General features: G+C 34.1%; 2 protein-coding genes across 7 annotated transcripts in view; one reads left to right on the top strand and one right to left on the bottom strand.

Moving 5' to 3' along the window:
• Positions 1-11,235, bottom strand: part of MMUT (methylmalonyl-CoA mutase) — a 31,532-nt gene extending 20,297 nt beyond the window's left edge. The window contains exons 1-5 of the mRNA XM_079147145.1: positions 10,804-11,235; positions 9,126-9,493; positions 6,088-6,245; positions 4,142-4,313; positions 2,306-2,554 (exon numbers count right to left, since the gene is read on the bottom strand). Of these exons, the coding sequence (XP_079003271.1) occupies positions 2,306-2,554; positions 4,142-4,313; positions 6,088-6,245; positions 9,126-9,493; positions 10,804-11,188 (1,332 nt within the window). The 5' untranslated portion in view covers positions 11,189-11,235. The remainder of the gene's footprint in view (positions 1-2,305; positions 2,555-4,141; positions 4,314-6,087; positions 6,246-9,125; positions 9,494-10,803) is intronic.
• Positions 1-19,379, top strand: part of CENPQ (centromere protein Q) — a 91,021-nt gene that overhangs the window by 47,060 nt on the left and 24,582 nt on the right. For 2 of the 6 annotated variants that reach the window (XM_079147173.1, XM_079147172.1), the window contains exon 1: positions 14,946-15,196. The exons of 1 other annotated variant lie outside the window; for it this stretch is intronic. In XM_079147173.1, the coding sequence (XP_079003299.1) occupies positions 15,143-15,196 (54 nt within the window). In that variant the 5' untranslated portion in view covers positions 14,946-15,142. Of the gene's footprint in view, positions 1-14,936; positions 15,197-15,385; positions 15,531-19,379 lie in introns of those variants that run through there. 3 more of the 6 variants (XM_079147175.1, XM_079147174.1, XM_079147176.1) reach the window with 3 other exon arrangements.

The raw sequence follows: 19,379 nt of genomic DNA, 5'->3' as shown, positions 1-19,379 counted from the left end.
GAGCCTTCAGAAAACAAGGGTAAGATAGGAAGTTAAAAACAGGGGACTACCTGTGATTTTGAAACTACTTCTCTCATAATGTCAAGAGAATAAAAGTTTGCAGTCCATAGAAAATGAACTAGAGAGGCAACTATCAAACATTATCAAACACTAAACTATCAAACACTAAATACAGAAAATGCAAGGGTAAGATGTCTTATTGAAATAAAAGCTTCAATTCTGAATGAAAATCCTACAGAGGGGGAAAAAAGAGTACAGAAACAAACAATATAAAATGCAGAAGAAAATTTAACAAACATTTTTAATATCCTCACAAGAGATTCTGCATTAATGAAACAAAATAAAAATGGTATGATATACAAGAAAATTAGAAAACAAAAGTGAGCTGACAAATTAAAAATGTAATGTGAATATTAAAGTACTTAAGTAGAAAGATAAAGTTGTTGAATCTTGAGGAAAACAAAAAAGTTAAGGAAATGCACTTAGAAAAGATTAAAACATCAGCATATTATTTAAGGAGGTCAAATATCTTATGTCTAGGAGTTCAAGAAAAAGAAACCATAGAAAAAAATATGAGGAAGAAATTATCAAAGAAATAATACGAGACAATTTCTGAGAATTATGAAAATATTTTTAAAAGGGTAGGATGGAAAAGACTTATCAAAGACTCAGTACAATGTAGGAAAAATACATGAGTAATTATCAACATACATATGCAAAAAAAAATTCTGATGCTTTTAGAATGAAAGATCTTGAATGAGAATGGCATCAAATTTCTGATCAGAAATAATGGAAGCTAGAATAAAAAAATACCAATGTTCATAAACTTGTTTATTCATTCCTCAACAGAAAGAATTTCATGGCTTTTAATCAAGTATAAGAACAGAATAAAGACATTTTCAAATATGCAAAATTCTAAATAATTTATGTCTCATGCACTTGCTATACAAAGTGCTTCAGTGTGTTAGCATCCACATATGAGAGAGAACATTCAGCCTTTGGGTTTTGGAACTGGCTTGTTTCACTTAGCATGATAGTCTCGAACCATCTATTTATTGGCAAATGTCATAATTTCATTCTTCTTTATGGCTGAGTAACACTCCATTGTATACAGGTACCACATTATCTTTATCCATTCATCTGTTGAACAGCACCTAGGTTAGTTCCATAGCCTTGCTATTGTGAATTCAGCTGCTATTAACATTGATGTGGTCATGTCACTATAGTATGCTAATTTTAAGTCCTTTATATATATATATATATATATATATATATATATATATATATATGCCAAAGAGTGTGATAACTGGGTCAAATGGTGATTCTACTCCAAGTTTTCTGAGGAATCTCCATACTGCTTTCCATAGTAGTTGCACCAATTTGCAGTCCCACCAGCAATGTATGAGAATACTTTTTTCCCCCACATCCTCACCAACATTATGAAGGGAAGGAAGGGGGGACAGGATTAGGAAAGACAATAGAATAAATTGGATGTAACTTTCCTATGTTCATATATGAATACACAACCAGTGAAACTCCATATCATGTACAACCACAAGGATGGGATCCTAATTAGGATAAATTATACTCCAGGTATGTATAATATGTCAAAATAGTCTCTACTGTCATGTATATCTAAAAAGAACAAATTTTAAAAATCAAAAAGAAAGTGCTTCAGAAAAACAGAAGTGAAGTGCAAAAGTATTCTTAGGATGAGAGCAAAGAGAAGTCAAAAGACAGCAATTAGCAGCAGCTTAGAGAAAAACCAGTTTAAATCAAATGAGAACATCAGAACACCTTGGGAAGGAATGAGATGTAATTATATTGCTAGGAAAGGACAGGGAAAGGACTATACATCAGCTAAAATACTAAATTTTCATACTAAGAAAACAATAATGTCTAATGTCTAAAGATGACAAAATTAGAATAGTATACACGTGTGATTTTAAAGTAGATAAAAACAAAAAGGTCAACCAACAAAATTATGAAGTATATGCCAAAAAATAGGAAAAAAACTAGTGGAAAGCTAATGACTGCTCTGTTTTGATATAAGTTCTTTAATACTAACAGTCTTTTTAACTCTTTGAATGAAATACTTTGACACAAAACAAACATTTTCAAATTGTTTCAGTTTTGAAAACTATAAAACCATTCTAAATTTCCCCTTTTCTCACATAAATCTTCATATAATTCTAAAATGATTAGATTTATAAGGCAAAAAAAATCTATAAATCTTGATTTATAAATCTGAGTCATTATAAATTTATAACTCTTAAAAGCAAAGCTGCAAAGAGGAGAAACTGACCTTCAAGGCAGCATCATAAACATCATTTGTGAGAGATTCCATCATATACGAACCCCCCCAAGGATCAGCCACTTTAGGAATGCCAGATTCTTCTTGAATGATGATCTGCGTGTTTCTGGCAATTCGAGCACTTTTTACAGTTGGCAAACCCAAAGCTTCATCAAAAGAATTTGTGTGCAAAGACTGAGTCCCTCCAAACACAGCTGCCATTGCTTCAACTGCAGTTCGGATAATGTTATTATAGGGATCCTAAAACAGTGAAAAAAAAGCGACAATAAAATAAGGAAACGGTTGACGGAGGTTGTAATTATAAAAGATAATATAATTAAGCAGTGACTGCCGCCTACTTTCTATGACAATGTCCACATTAAGCTTCAAATTATCAAATAAACTTCAGACTAATGATCATTAGTGGAATTAGAATTAAGAGTGAACTATCTAGTATGTGCTTAAGCATTAAAACATTCAAAACGTCAAATATTTGTTGTGCCTACTGTTATATTTCATAAATACTTTACAACAATATCATGATATATATCTTTTCTACTTAGATTATGTGAGCCCTCATCTCCTAATACTCAATCTTCTAATTATTCTTTAAACCTCGAATTATCTACCACCTTGATGTGCACAAAACAGGCATTTAATAAATGAATAATGAAATGAACAATGGACTGGGGGTATAAAATCTGAGTTATAGTTTATTATGTTCCTAATTGTGCTTTAGGAAAGTCATTTTATTTCTCTGAACTTTATTTTCCTTAGCTTTCAAAGTAAGCAAATTGAGATAAAGATTATTAAAGTTTCTCCCAAACTCAAAATCTCTTCCTGTATTTATAAGGACCTGAAGTTATATTTCATATGGAACATATTAGCTGTAATTCACTTTTAAATGCATAAAAAGAAATGTAACTTTAAAATTATAAATTATTTCTAAATGTCTCAAAATACTTTAGTATGTAAAATGAAAATGTATAAAGACAAGATTATGACCACACAATTTTAGTGGAATAAAATCAAATTAAAATAAATTACTCCAAAGAGAATAGTCTTTAAATGGTCTGTTTGCTGTCATGCTTGCTTAAACACATAACTTTTGTAAATAAAATGCACATGTATGTATCATATCAGACTTTAATTAGGCAGTTTTATAATAAGAATCCTAACTCTTAAAATTATATAAGAGAGAACTAATTAAATTATGACTTCACCTTTTCCTCATCAAATATTTTTTATTTTTAAAAATTTATTTTTTACTAGAGCATTATAATTATACATAGTATTTGGATTTCTTTTGACAAAATGATACATACAAGAAATTTTATTTCTATCCCCGTTCCCCCTCCCTTTTTCTCCCCTCTTCCTGCCCTCTTTTCTCTCTCCTCTACTCTATTGATCTTCCTTTCACTCCTTTATTTTTGATTGTATTTGTACACATACATAAAGGAGAAATTCCCTTTAACAAGTAAAACAGGGCTGGGGTTATGGCTCAGTGGTAGAGCACTTGCCTCGTACATTTGAGGCACTGGGTTTGATCCTCAGCACCACATTAAAAACAAAATAAAGTTATTGTGTTCATCTACAACTAAAAATATTAAAAAGGAAAAAAAAGTAAAATAACCTTATAAGATTTATATGATTTTATATTGCTAACCACTAGATGGAGCTAATTTTATTCAATACGTATAAACACAAATTTAAGTGGGTATTATGCTTCAGAATATTTACGATTTTAAATGTTAACTGATAAATCCCTAACTCTAGTTGCTGATTGTACCATGTTGCTTGAAAGGAATATTTTTAATTAAAATTCTCTATTTTGAATTAAATACACACCTGTTCAGTAAGTGACCATCCTGATGTCTGACAATGAGCTCTTAGAAGAAGAGATTTAGAGTTTTTAGGCTGAAACATTCTCTCTATTAAGTGAGCCCACAGTCTTCTCCCTGCTCTCATCTTTGCTATTTCCATATAGAAGTTCATCCCAATTCCCCAGAAGAAAGACAACCTAAAAAAATGTTAAATCCAGAATTTGCTTAAATTTGACAATATACAACAAAAAATTGTATCACACACTAGAAAATCAATGTCTAGATTTTGATATCAAACATCTTAAACTTGAATTAAAAGCAATACACATATATATAAGTATCTGTAAACCTAACATGTGAAAGTATATTTTATTCATATAGAAGAAAAGCTTAGAAGTAGCTAAGAACTATTCATTTTGCAATTGTTTTTCCTTAGGAAATAATCTCCTCATGTGTCCTTAATTAAGTATTCATTTTCTAAAAAATAAAAAAATATTTTAGTAATACCCAATATGTAAGGCAGAATTTTTTATGGAGGGAATAAATGTCAAACTTACTTTGAATAGAATGCAAAAAAAAAAATATTTTTTGGCTGGAGATAATGGTGCATACCTGTAATTCCAGCAAATGGGGAGGCTGAGACAGTAGGGTCGCAAGTTTAAGGCCAGTGTTAAAAACTTAGTGAGACCCTGTGCCAAAATTTTTAAAAAATTAAAAGAACTGGGAATATAGCTCAGGGGTAAAGTACCCGTGGTTTCAATTACCCAGTACCACAAACACACGCAAAAATTTGTCATTTTTTTTTCATAATGGTTTATGATTTTCATTTGATCTAGGCAGATTTTTCTCCAATTTTCTTCAACTTCACTGTTCCCTTCTATCTTATGTTATATAGTTGATATAGGTTACTTAAGTTCCTCAAAAGCCACAAAGGTTATGATACCTTATATAAAACAAGGTGAGTTTTAAGAAACCAAAACAATAAAAAAAATTTCATGTACACTTGGAAAATGTTCTTAATATAGGAGTTCTCAAATATTTTGGTCCCATGAACTCTTTTTAACTCTTAAAAATTAATGAAGATCCTAAGGAATACTTCTTTATTTGGATAATATCTATCAATATTTTATTTACTAGTTCATTTCAAAATCAATAAACTTACAACATGTTAACATTAAGTAACATTTTTATGAAAAATAGGTATACTCTCTAACACAAAAGTTGTAATAAAAAATCAAATCTCCTTAACAGTTGGAGTCTTCGATCTGCTGTTGCATTCAATCTGTTGCAACATAGTTCAACATGTGAGTTCTGGAAAACTCCACTATAATCTTGGGAGAATTAAAGTGAAAAAGGCAAATGAAGTTTTAATTTAGTCATGAAAACAGTTTTGACCTTGAAGGCACCATTAGCAATCCCCATAAGTCCTTGGACCACATTTTGAGAACTGTTGTCATAACAAATATACAATATCCCTAGTATAAAGGAACATTCACTGGTGTCTAAAAGGCAGAAGTCATGTTTTCTAAGTACTGTACTGCCAGCATACAGGTTAGTGCTTGGCTCAGGGCACAGATAAACAAATGAATACTTCATAAACTGCATTTTTCCCTTTACTTTTTCATACAACTTTATTAACAAGATTTTTTGAAACATGTTTTCATAGCATGTACATGTAACTACCTTTATATTTCATAAGTACAATAGAAAAAATTAACAAATAATTTCCATATTTTCAAAGGGAAAAATTAATATAATTGCTTAACCTTATGTTTACATTTTAATGTAATTTGTCAATAAATAGCATTTGCTTATTCTCTTTACCGTATAGATAAAACATAAGACAATCCAAATCTAGCATGACATATATATTTCTAAATCCATTTTATCAACATATTTTGCTGTATAGTCATACAATAGTTTTAAGCATCCTCTTAATTTTGAGAAAATATCTAAATTTAATTTACTCACCTGGGTGCAAATTCATCAATTGTTAGGCCAGCTTGGAGTCCAGTTCTACAGTACTCCAATCCATCTGCTATAGTATAGGCCAGTTCCAGAATGGCATCAGCTCCTGCTTCCTGCATATGGTATCCACTTATTGAAATTGAATTAAATTTTGGCATGTGCTATATAAAATAAAAAGCATGTGAATAAAAATATTGAGATTGTATTTCATTCATTTTTAAAAGCAATTATTATCTTAAAATGATGTTCAAGTCAGATATACTTGGCAATTCATATTATTTACTGAAAATATTTAAGAACTGATATGCTTAATTCAATCTCCAATTTAAAAAATTTATCCATAAACCATCTATGTACCTGTACCTGTTTTATTTTCCTATTGAAAGAATCGGCATTAACCGTTCTTTAGGTTAAATAAAAGAAGATATCATTGATTACAAATCAATACTGTGGCCTAGTAAGGAGATGTATACATTTAATACTATTTACTAATTTTCTTACTAGAATGAAGGCATAAAACATGGATAAGTATACAGTGGAAAAATGATTTCAAAATAAAACAAGATAAAAGGCAAGGTTTAAAAGTCAAAAACTGAGCCAGGTGTGGTGGTGCATGCCTTGTAATCCCAGCAGCTCCAGAGGCTGAGGAAAGAGGATCTCGAGTTCAAAGTCAGCCTCAGCAACAGTGAGACACTACACAACTCAGTAAGGCCCTGTCTCTAAATAAAATATAAAATAGTGCTGGTGATGTGGCTTAGTAATTGAGTGCCTCTGAGTTCAATCCCTGGTACCACAAAAAAAAAAAAAAAAAAAAAAATCAAAAATCTTTTTTTTTTTTTTAATTTTGACATTTAATGCTAAGCATATCATAGCTGGGTTCTTTTTACCAAAAACCCCTAAGAAAATTGTATTTCCACTATCATCCTAAAATTTCATGTTAAAGTACATAATCACAAATGTTCTGCAGAGTCAAAAATTATTATCCTTCCAGAATTAACTAAATATCAAATAATAAAAACTAAATCACAGAAACTTTGTACAGAGTGCTCAAATTCTATTTGTGTCACTGATTGTAGGCATGTTTCTCAGCCTGGCTATTCCTTAGTTTTCTAAATTACAAAATAGAGGCAATAAGTATAACTTGCTCATGAAATTATTTTAAGATTAAATGAAAAGATTCATCTAAAGCATTTAGTATTATTCCAATATACAGTACACACTCAAATACCTTCCAGATACTCTACTAAATAAAATAAGGAATTTACAAAAAGACATTAGTGTATGATCACACTTGTAAAAGGCACCTAGAATAGTCAAATTCAGAGATAGAATGTAAATTGGAGGTTTCCAAGAGCACTGGGGAGGGCAAAATGGGGACATATTGATTATTAGGTACAGAGTTTCAGTTTTGCTAGAGGAAAGAGTTTTGGAAATAAATGATAGTCATGGTTACCCAACAATGTAAATGTATTTAATGCCACTGAACTGTATACTTAAAATGGTTAGGATGGTAATTTTATGACCTGTGATCTTGTCAAAATTACAAATTCTTTAAAACATACAAAAATTCACACTCACAAAGTCCTTCTAAGTAACCTTATAAGATCAGTATCTGAAGTTAGCATTTTATCACTTATATGAAGGCTTGTTATCAAGCAATTTTGAATTTGTGGATGGCGTTAAAATCTTTCTCAAGATGAAATACTGAAGTATAAAACAGCACATACTACTACTATCTATTCCAATAACCATTCTTCCTCTTCTCTATTAGCAGAAACATAAATTCAAAATACCAAAATACGAAGCCCTACATTTCCAGTCTTCTCTTACTAGTATGTACATCCACCGAGATAAAAGTGGGAATTTGGTGTGTTCTTTATGGAAGTTCATTTCAAATTGGAGGAGCTAGGTCTCTCTCCCTTTGAAACACACACCTGACCTACTTCCATCCTTAACCAGAGCTGACAAACTAACAGTAGAAGAGAAGCAAGATAAAAGGAGCCTGGAACCCTGGAGACTCTGAAGATTCCATATAAGAAAGCCCTGACAGCCCACCTTCTGATTTTTTTAGAGAGTTGACTTCTACTGAGTTTAACTTACTGCTATGTGTGTTTGCCTTATGCCACTAAACACAATCTTCCTATGTACATGTTCTTGAAATCTAAAAAGGTGACAGAAATACATAAGTATATGCAATACAATTCATTTGGGCAGAAGTTTTACATGATAAGAAGTAAAATTATAAAGTGTAAAACCTTAATACCAAATGGGGAGTATACCAGTACTTGGGGAGATGGTCATAATTACACAGGGGTAAATGAATTAAATATTTCTTTCTTTTTTGTAGTCCTAGGTATGAATTAATAAGATTTTAAAAGGCTAGATGGAGAAGACATTTTTCCCTTGCCATTAAATAATGGCCTAATATTAAGGTAGGTAAGGAGAAAAACAGCAATGCTAGCAAGAAGCAAAATTTGAGAAACAGGTGGAAATATATATGAACTGCTGAAAGAAAAATGAAAATGAAGGAGGAGAAAAATGTTCTCTTGTGCTGCTTCTGTAGGAACACTGTAAGAACCTTTTTTTTTTTTTTTTTGTTAGTACTGATTAGGAAAGAGGAATCTAATTCAGGGATGAATATTAGGGACCCCAGTGATGCTGAAGATGTAATTCATATCTTTCAATTCTGCTTTTAGCAGAAATACAACTGATATTCTGAACCCATCTGTCTTGACAACAGTGTCCACTTCAACTACATCTGAATTCTGGAGGGAAATAAAGAAGTATAAATTATGAGATTTCCCTGATTCTACCAATTATCATAGAATTAAATATAAACAATAAAAAATACAGTAAATGTACATTGTGCAGGTTAATGGCAGACCATAAAATAGTACGTTAAAGATAAAAAAAACTAATAACAAAATGCAATGACTCTATATTACTCAAACTGTTATACAAAATTCAAGTGAAGTCACAGAATTCTGTAAAAACTCCTACATTCAAACAAGTATAGCAAAATGTACAATGACAAAGTATACCTCAGCTGTATATTGGAAGATGTCGGCAATAATTTTCATGGATGGTTCTGGAGGGAAAATATAAGTATTTCTGACCATAAACTCCTTTAGTATATCATTTTGAATTGTCCCAGTAAGTTTTTCTTTGGGTACACCTTGTTCTTCTCCAGTTACTATAAAATTTGCAAGAATTGGAATAACAGCACCATTCATGGTCATGGAAACTGACATTTTTTCTAAAGGAATTCCATCAAAAAGAATGTTGGTATCTTCCACAGTATCAATAGCAACTCCAGCCATTCCAACATCACCACGAACTCGAGGGTTGTCTGAATCATAACCTCGATGCGTTGCTAGATCAAAGGCAACTGATAACCCCTGCTGACCAGCTAAATATATAAAGAAAAATTATGTAAGATTAAAGTATGGCATCAAAATGAACTGATTTGCTTTAACACTACAGAAAACACTGATTTGTCTCATCATTGTATATTTTACAACATTTTAATGCTCAGACATCTTTAAGTAAAAATATTAGATATCCTAAGAATCAGCTGTTTCCAATGTGCTAAAAATGTAAAAACTGAGTTCCAAATCAATGAGAAAGAAGAGAATGATCACAATATCTCATATATCTCAAGTCTATCTGAGGATTTGTTGCTTAAGCTCAAGAGCCAAATCACTTGGTTTGTTCTTTCTTGACAGTTTTTGACTGAAATATTTCTTCTTTTTCCCCCCATCCCACGGTGCTGAGAGTTCGAAACCCGGTCCTTCCGCATGCTAGGCAAGCATCCTAGGAGATAGGCTATATCGTCAGCTCTGAAATATTTCTAAAATTCATGAAAAGATTGGCTGTTTACATATAGTTAATTCAAGAGCATTTGTTTACTCACTTTTTGTTCTTTAATATGGTAATAACAAGATGTATCAGTTATTCTCTGAGAAACAGAATTATGAAAGTCATCTCCGATTTTTTTTTGTTTTGGTGTGGTTCTGGGAATTGAACCCAGTAACTTCTACATGCTAGACAAGAGCACTATCACTGAGCTACGTCCTCAGACCACATACAGAATTTTCAGATAACTAAACAGTTTATAATAAACATAAGCTCAGTCCTCCATTAGCAATACACATTTAGAAATGCTGAAGTTTAGCATGCAACCAACATGATTTAACTATAGATCAGAAAAAAAGCAGAAAACATAATTTTCAGAGAATGAATATAAGACTGCACTGAATCTACCAATACGTTATCATTTGCCTTTTACTTTCTTTGGTCATCATTTAAACTGTCTTCCCCACCAATTCTTATCCCAACAATATTAATTAAAAGCTTTTTAAAAGCAAAGCAAATGTCTCTTTTCTTCATACAGCTTCACCTTACCTAATTCCTTTTATACAATGCACACAAAAGCATGGCTTACTTTCAAAAACTTGATACTTTGTTCTGCTTCACTTATTCTTTTAACCACAGAAGTTGAAAAACATTCATTTCTTTCAGTATAGTCTCTAACCACAAAATAATTAAGTGAATATCTTAAGAGAGATTATTAGTCTCCTTCAAAGAAAAGCCAATGGGGATGTGGCTCAGTGGTCAAGTGCCCTGAGTTCAATCACCAAAAAAAAAAAAAAAAAAAAGCCAAGATTAGGTATCAGAGTCTAATCATCAGAAATATTATGTCTCATGTAAAAATCTCACCCTTAATATTGTCTTTATAAAATCTGTTGCTCTCTTCTACAGTACTAAAGCCTGCATACTGGCGGATGGTCCAGGGCCTGAAAGTATACATGGTGGGATATGGTCCACGTGTGAATGGCTTCACTCCTGGAAGTTCTTCAGGTAAGTCCTTAGTATCCTCCTTGGAATACAAAGGCTTTATAGAGATCCCTTCTGGGGTATGCCATATTAAGTCTTCTGGGTTTTTGCCTTTCAGCTGCTTTTTGGCCAGGATAGCCCATTCTGGATGAAGGGGTTTCTGCTGATGTAGAAACCGTATCCATACGAGCCTGGAGGATGATGATTCTTTTAACTGCTTCAGATAATGGGGTGAAAGTGAAAAAAGCTGATTCTTTGCCCTCAACATGGTGAAGCATGAAAATACTGCCAGGAATGAGAACTGACCTGGAAAAATAAACAACAGTGTGAATATATTTAAAATAAGAAAAACTGTAGTTATTGGTGAGAAAGAAAAAGATAAGTCAGGCACAGTGAGTACTGTCTGTAGTCCCAATACACAGGAAGCTGAGGTAGGAGCATCCCTTGGGTTCAGAAGTTTTAGATCAACCTGATCAACATTGCCAGACAAAGAGAGAAAGAGAGAAGAAAGAAAAAAAAGAAAGAAAGAAAGAAAGAGAGGGAGGGAGGAAGGAAGAGAGAGAGGGAGGAAAGGAAGGAGGGAGGGAGAGAGGAAAAGAAAAAAAAAGAAAAGAAAAAAAAGTAGGTAGGTAGGTATATTAGTCTGATTTTGTCTTTGCCCCTTCTGCTGCTTTCTGCATCTGATATACCATTGGTTCCTTTTCTTCGCAGTTACAATTATTTTAGTTAGTCTTCTTCCTCTTTCGACCTGGCTTTACCGACCAGATTTACCACCATCTAATTCATTTACTTACTGACACCAGTGCGAATCTGTCACATTCACCACAAAATTTTTCAAAGGTTCTGCACCATATGGAGGATACAGTATACATTCCTAATTTTTTTTTTCATTCAAAAGATTTTTACTTACTAAGGGCTGGGGATATAGCTCAGTTGATAGAGTGCTTGCCTCGCAAGCATGAGGCTCTGGGTTCAATCCCCAGCACCAGAAAAAGAAAGAAAGAAAAAAAGATTTTTACTTCATATTTAATTCATGAAAGGCATTAACATAGGTGGTAAAGAAAAAAATGGTAAAAAGGCAAATAGGCATCTAAGACCTTCATAACCCAGTCCCTGCTCACCTGTCAAACTCACATCTGACTGTCTTCTACACATTCTTTGTCAAACTCACATCTGCCTTTGTACACTACACATTGTTTTCTCGAAATATTGGATTACCTAAAATTCACTGTATATGACAAAGATTTATGAGTTTGCTTCTGATCTCCCTTCAGCCTAAAATATTCTGTTCTAACTTAGCTAATTCAGCTAAGGCATTATCTCCCAACATGCATTTTCTATATGCCAGACACACAGAGGCTCTAAGGACTTCACAAAAAGCAGGAATTTTAATTCTAAAAGTATCAACAGGTAGGTATTAATATTGTCCTTATTTTATAGACTTGAATGTAGAGAGCCTAATTTCTTTTTACTAAGTTGCTTAGGGCCTACCTAAATTGATGAGGCTGGCCTTGAACTTGCAGTTCTCCTGTCTCAACCTCCCCAGCAGCTAGGAATACATGTGAGAATCACCACACCCAGCTGACAGCCTAATTTCAAAGGACGAATTCCCTTTAACTAATATTTTTCCAGACAACCTGAACCCAGGAGTTGGGCCAAATGGCCACTTCAGTAATCCCTCTCCCTTACAGTTTACAAACTGCTCAAACATTCAGTCTATGTATTCTTGAAACTAGCATAGAATCTTACACTAAGTGACTGAGCCTTATTTCACCACTTTGCAGATGTAGAAATCAAGGTTCAGAAAAATAAAGAAATAAAGTGGCTTGATCAAAAGCCCATGCAGGAAAAGAGAAAACTGTTCCTCTGAATTACTAAATACCTTTGGAGTCATCCAGCCTTAGTGTATTGAGATTATTATTTTAAACTATTTTAAATGTAAACTTCATTAGTAAATTTATCACACCATGTTATTTTATACTGTGAACCCACAAGATACGTGAGTTTAAAATTCTATCTTCATTACCATTTCTTACCTATAAATATAATGAAGCATAAAAGACTGACACTATGGGGTCATGAAATAGGAACAATTCACTAGTGGAAGTATTAGCTATAAGTGAATTACAGCATATACAAATGACAGAATTTTATGTAGCTATTCAAATATTTAGGAAACAAGAAAAACTAATTTCTATATCAGAAGTTACAAGAGTGGTTGTTTATGGTAGCTAGTAGAGAAAGGGAGCTAGAGGGAACACTTTAATGTCATAGTCTTGATCTGAATGCCAGTTACATACATGTATTACATTTGTGTACATAGATCAAACTGTGCAACTATGATGTATGTGCTTTCAGTAAGTATATAAACAAAAAGTTAGATTATGCATAGTTTCATCTTTTTTAAAAAAAGGAGATGAGCTCATAATGAATCAGGGTATAACTTTATAAATGCAATACATTCAAATAGGTAAAAAGTCCTTAGACCAGAGTCTAAACAGAAATACAATAAAAACAACTCCCACAGTTTTAAAGCTTTTATGGTTTTGATTCTATTAAACCTGGGGGTCCTTATCATCTGTCTTTTTGCAAACTAAGCTTGTATTTACTAGCTTAAAAGATGACTGAGAAAAAATAAAGAAGCTACAACCGAACGATTTTTGTAGCAATAATATAAAAGGTAATTTGATAAATGACACTAAATTCATGATGGGACGTACGTATCACATTCATTTCACACAAAATATTCTGAACCTTTCCTCAACCTGGAAAAATGACAGGAGAGAGCCCTGTATAACACAGACTTCCAGAAAATGAAATGGCAAGTTTGGAAGTTTCAAAATAGTATTTTTTAAAATAAGAACACAACCACTGTTGACGGCAATAGGACTTCTGAATTCTTTTCTAGGATGCATCAGGAGAGGCTTCATGCATTCAGAGGAGCAACATGCAAAACAAATGTTATGATTATTAGAAAGGGTTAAATAGAAGTGATACAATCCTTCCCCTCACTTTCAGAAAATATAACTAAGAGAAAAGTTTTGAACCAAATAATTTTCAAGTTTGACTGTTTATATAAGTACCTGAAGAAAGGAGAAACACCTCCCAAGTTCAGTCAATTTGGATTGGAGATACAAGTTAATATTAGTAACTAAGGATATTTGCAAATTAATATTAGCATAAAGAAATCATTAAATACAAATTATACTGGGAGAAAATCAAGTGGCTTAAAACTTTACACGCTTCGAGCTTCTGAAAGACCTCTCTTTCTAGACAAAACCGAGAACAAGTTAGGACTCCACACTTCTCTGCCAATTTAGACCTGTCTTTCCTATTCCATCTCACACTCCTAGCCCACCTACGTTTTGTCTCATTGCCTTTTTGGAAAAGCCCTAATGACATGAGTCGGAGGCTAGAAGGGAGGCAGTCGTGGAGTCAGGGAACCCTGCTGGAATCAGAAGTGAGCTCTGCCTACCAGAAGCTCCTGTGGCCAGAGCACACAGCAAATAGTCCCTGAATTGAAGAGCACCTTTGGAGCGGTGCCTCCAGATTCCCAAGGACCTGGTCGAAAATGAGAAGTCGGTCTGGTCGAGCATCTAACCCTGAAGAGAAGGTCGAGGAGAGTGCGATCCTTCCCATTAGGAAGGTAAAGAAGGACAGAGTTGGGGAGAAAACAGAGAAAGGGGTAGTTAGAACAAAGAAGAGCCAGAAAAATGAAAATGGAATTATCTAAAAGTCCAACATGCTCCTTGTACAGAGGGCTACTCACTGGCGGGCTTGCTGCGAACCGCGCTGTGGAGAGGGCGGCTGGACCCGCGCACTCACCCCCTCCCCGCGACTTGTCAAAAGGTCAACACAGCCGCAAGTCCCCGCAACTGTGCAAGCGCGAACGCCCTCTAGGCCAATCAGGGAGCCGAGACTGACACCGCCCTCTGGCAGGCCAATCAAATCGCGCATTCTCTGGGCGCGATTCTGATGACGTCATGAGCAGGCCTGGACTCCCGCCTCCAACTAAAGGTGTTTCCGCTTTCCTCACACGTTCTTCCGGGTCTCTGGCCCTTGAATATTTGCGCGCGAAATAGTCTGAACGCCAGTCCCTGAGAGACTGCAGAAGACTCAGTCAGTGGTGAGTCGCGAATCCGGATTAGGGAATGAGTTTCGTAGCCAACGCGTTTGTAGCAAACTCCGAGGTTTTTATTTGACGAGATTGAAGTTATTTTTCATGGGGAAATGTCCGCTGTGCCAAAAGGTTTCAGCTAGGGGTCCGCAGGCCGAGGTATTTCTTTTTTCACCGGGGCGCGGACCCGCTCACGTCCTCACTGTCATTCTCCTTGGCCTCGTTCCGGAGCTCTCCGCAGTGAGTGGTGGGCGAAGTGCAGCCTTAGGGAACAGTGTCTGTGATTCTCCAGGGGTCGTGCACCCCCTTGTGCCCAGGCAGAAGTCTGGGCTGAGCTCTTGATTTCTAGGCGCTTCAATGTTGTCGGTTAGTTGTCAGTCACAACTAATACTTTTGTAAATACAATTTAAAATAATATTAGTCAAACCCATAGATTGTACAACATCAATAGTGGACTCTAATCTAAATTATGGATTTCGGGTGATAAGCCAAGGTGGGTACATTAGTTGTAGCAGCTGCAGTACTTTGGTGTTGGATGTTGATGGGGGAAATTGTAGCGGGCTGGCATAAGTAGGGGTTATATGGGAACTCCCTATGTTTACTGCTCAGTTTCACTGTAAAACTATAATTGAATTAAAAAATAAAGTCTGCTTTTAAATATTAAACCAGAGAAATGAGATTCAAAAGATAAGACCAGTTATTTTATGATTAGACTTGACATTCATAAAATTACTTTTTCATTTTCCTATGGAAAATTTTATTATGCTTAATTTCTTTTTTGTGGTTTATAATGTGCTCATAAGTACATTATAATTTGTACATAATAGTGGGATTCCTTGTGACATATTCATAAATGCACATAACATAGTTTGATCAGTCTCATTCCCCTGTACCTCCTCTTTCCCTCTCCCTAATCCCATTTCTCTACTATATTTGTTTCAAAGGTATTTTTTAATTAGTGCATTATAATTACAGATAAAAGTGAGGATGATTATGTATATTCTTATATGGACATAACATAATTTGGTCGGTTTCATTTCACAGTACCTCCTCTTGTCCTCCTCTCCTCCCTCTGAACCTCTTTCCTTACTCTATTAGTCTCCCTTCTGTTTTCAAGGGATCACTTTTTTAAATTCCTTTTTTTCTGCCTGGTTTCCACATATAAGAGAAAGCAGTCAATCCTTGACTTTCTGAGTCCGACTTATTTCACTTAGCATAGTATTTTCCTATTCCATCCATTTACCAACAAAGGGCATAATTTCATTCTTTATGGCTGAGTAAAACTGTTGTGTATATAAGCCACATTTTCTTCATCCATTCATCTCTTGACAGACATCTAGGGTGATTCCATAAGTTGACCATTGGTGAAATGTGCTTCTATAAACATGTATCATGTAGTATGCTGATTTAAATTATTTTGCATAAATACTGAGGAGTGGAATAGCTATGTCATATGATCATTCCACTCCTTGTTTTTTGAAGAGTCTGTACTGATTTCCTCAGTGGATGTACTAATTTCCAGTCCCATTAACAATGTGGGACTTTTTCCTTACATCCTCACCAGCATTTATTATTTGTATTCTTGATGTTAGCCATTCTACCAAAGGTGAGACAAAATCTCAGTATAGTTTCAGTTTGCATTTCCTTAATTGCTAAGAAAGTTCAACATTTTCTCATAGTTTTTGGCAATTTGTATTTCTTCTTTTGAGAAATGTCTGTTTAGACTGCCCATTTGTTGATAGGGTTATTTCTTTTTTTATGTTAAGTGATTTTTGTTCTGTTTATATTTTGGATATTATTCTGTTGAAAGAATAGCTGGTAAAATTATTTCTCCCACTCATTAGGCTCTCTTTGCACTCTTATTTTCTTTGCTATGCAGAATCTCTTAATGTGACACCATCCCATTCCTCCATTCTTGAGCTTTAGGAGCCACTTTAAGGAAGCCTGTGCCTGCGCCTATATACTGTAGTGTTGACCTTTTGTTTTTCTCTCAGTTGCAAAATTTTTAGGTCTATGACCTACTTTGAGTTTCTTGTTGTGCAAGGTGAGAGGGATCTAGAGTCATTCTTTGTGAATGGATATCCTGTTTTCCCAGCACCATTTATTTAAATGGCTATCCTTTCTCTCACATGTTTTTGACTCCCTTGCCAAAGATCAAATAAATGTATCTGTGTGGTTTTGTCTGTGTGTCTTCTATTCTATTGATTTATATGTCTGTTTTTATGCCAATACCATACCTTCTTTGTTACTATAACTCTGTAGTATAATTTGAGATCAGGTGTTTCATGCCTCTAGCCTTACTCCTATTGTTCATAATTGATTTGGCTATTCTTGGTCTTTTGTTCTTCCATGTAAATTTTAGGACTTTTTTTTTTTTTTTTTTTTTTAATTCTGTGAAGAATGTATTTGGTATTTCGATGGTGTAACACAGGGTCATGTGAGTGTGGAGGGTTCTTGTCTCATGCACCCAAAGAATGAAGTACACAGATGATGAAGAGTGAGAATTTAGTAGCAGTTTTATTAGAAGCAAGCAAGGAAAGCTCCCACAGCATGGGAGGGATCCCAAAGAGGGATTGACTAGTTTTTATACTGTTTTGACTTAAAACAAACCTTTCAGTAGCGAGTTACTCTTTGATTGTTCTTTTTCTCTGTCTCAATTGAAGGTGTACAACTTTTCTTATTCCCATAGTGGAATGATTTAATGTGTTTGTTAACCTGAATTTGTCTGTACTTGTTCCTTAAAACAAAATAATTGCTTGGGTTCAAAACAACTTCTTGAGGTTGGCTAATTAAGTTAGAGTAGTCAAGGAAATCTGGGACAACAACAAAATGTATGGGCATCTAAGCGGGAGTGGGGCCTTCCATTTAGGCAACCAAAAACAAAAACAAAAAAACAAGCTTTAGCATAGGTTTTAATCTGGGGTGGTGGTCCTGCCTCAGTTGGAAAGCAATCTATAGATTGCTTTCTGTGATATGGCCTTTTAAAAATATTAATTCTGCCTATCTAAGAACATGGGAGGTCTTTCCATATTCTAATGTCTTCTTTGATTTCTTCCTTTAAGCTGAGTGCAGTCGTGCATGCCTGTAATTCCAGCAAAGCATGAGACTAAGGCAGGAGGATCCAGGCTTCAGGCTGGCCTGACCAGCCTAGCAAGACCCTGTATCAAAATAAAGTTGAAAAAAAAAATATGGGAGGCTGGAGATGTAGCTCAGAGGTAGAATGATCCTGTGTTTGATTCCCATTCCCCCTGAGGGAAAAGTGGCCTGCAATCTTTATTATAGAGGTCTTTTAACTCCTTGGTTAGATTTTTTTTTTTTTTTTTTTTTTTTTGGTGGTTGTGGTTTCATTATTACTGTATAGAAAAACTATTGATTTTTGTATATTGTTTTTGTATATCGCTACTTTGCTCAATTTATCATCTCTGGAAGTCTGGTGGAGTTTTTGGGTCTTCTAAGTGTAGTATCTTATCATCTACAAACAGATAAGTTGATTTCTTCTTTTCCTATATGTATCCCTTTAATTTCCTTCTCTTGTCTATACATGGCTAAAATGTCAAGTCCTGTATTGAATAGGAGTGGTAAGAGTGTATTGAGTACCTACATTTAAAAAAAAAGAACAACCCCAAATAAACAATCTAATGTTACATCCAAGGCCCTAGAAAAACAAATTAGGACAAACTAATTCCAATAGGAAATATTAAGGTCAGGAAAAAATGTTTTCCAACAAGAAAAAAGTAGTGAAGTAAAGAATAGAAAACAATCGAAAAGGTAAGTGCAAGAACCAACAAAAAAGTTGGTTCTTTAAAAAATTTACAAAATTTATATACCCTGGTGAATTCACCAAGAGAGAAGACCCAAATCAACAAAATTAGAGATGAAAAAGGAGATATCACCACAGACATTTCTGAAATCTAGATGATCTAGATTTGAAATTTGAAATTTGAAAATGAACATTTCAATAATTTGAAAAATTTAGAAGTTGTTGACAAATTTCTAGTCTCATAGAAGATATAGAAAATCTAAACAGATCAAACTCAAGCAGCAAGGTTGAAGTGGTAATAAAAAGTCTTTCAAGAAAGAAAAGCTCAGTACCCAATGGATTCTCAGCTGGAGAAATTGTGCCAGAGCATCACAATTTTTTTTCTGTGAAATAGAAAGGAAGGGAACCCTTCCAAATTCATTCTGTGAACAGTATCACCATTGATAACAAAATCAGATAAAGATACATCAAGGAAAGAAAACTAGACCAGTATCCCTGATTGAATATAGATGCAGATATTCTTAGTAAATATTAGTAGTCCACATTTAAAAAAACACAAAAGAATATTGTACAACATTATTA

The sequence above is a fragment of the Sciurus vulgaris genome, assembly GCF_902686455.1.
Source record: "Sciurus vulgaris genome assembly, chromosome: 7".
Taxonomy (NCBI): domain Eukaryota; kingdom Metazoa; phylum Chordata; class Mammalia; order Rodentia; family Sciuridae; genus Sciurus; species Sciurus vulgaris.
Note: the sequence above shows the minus strand (reverse complement) of the source record. Positions and strands in the feature narration are given on the sequence as shown.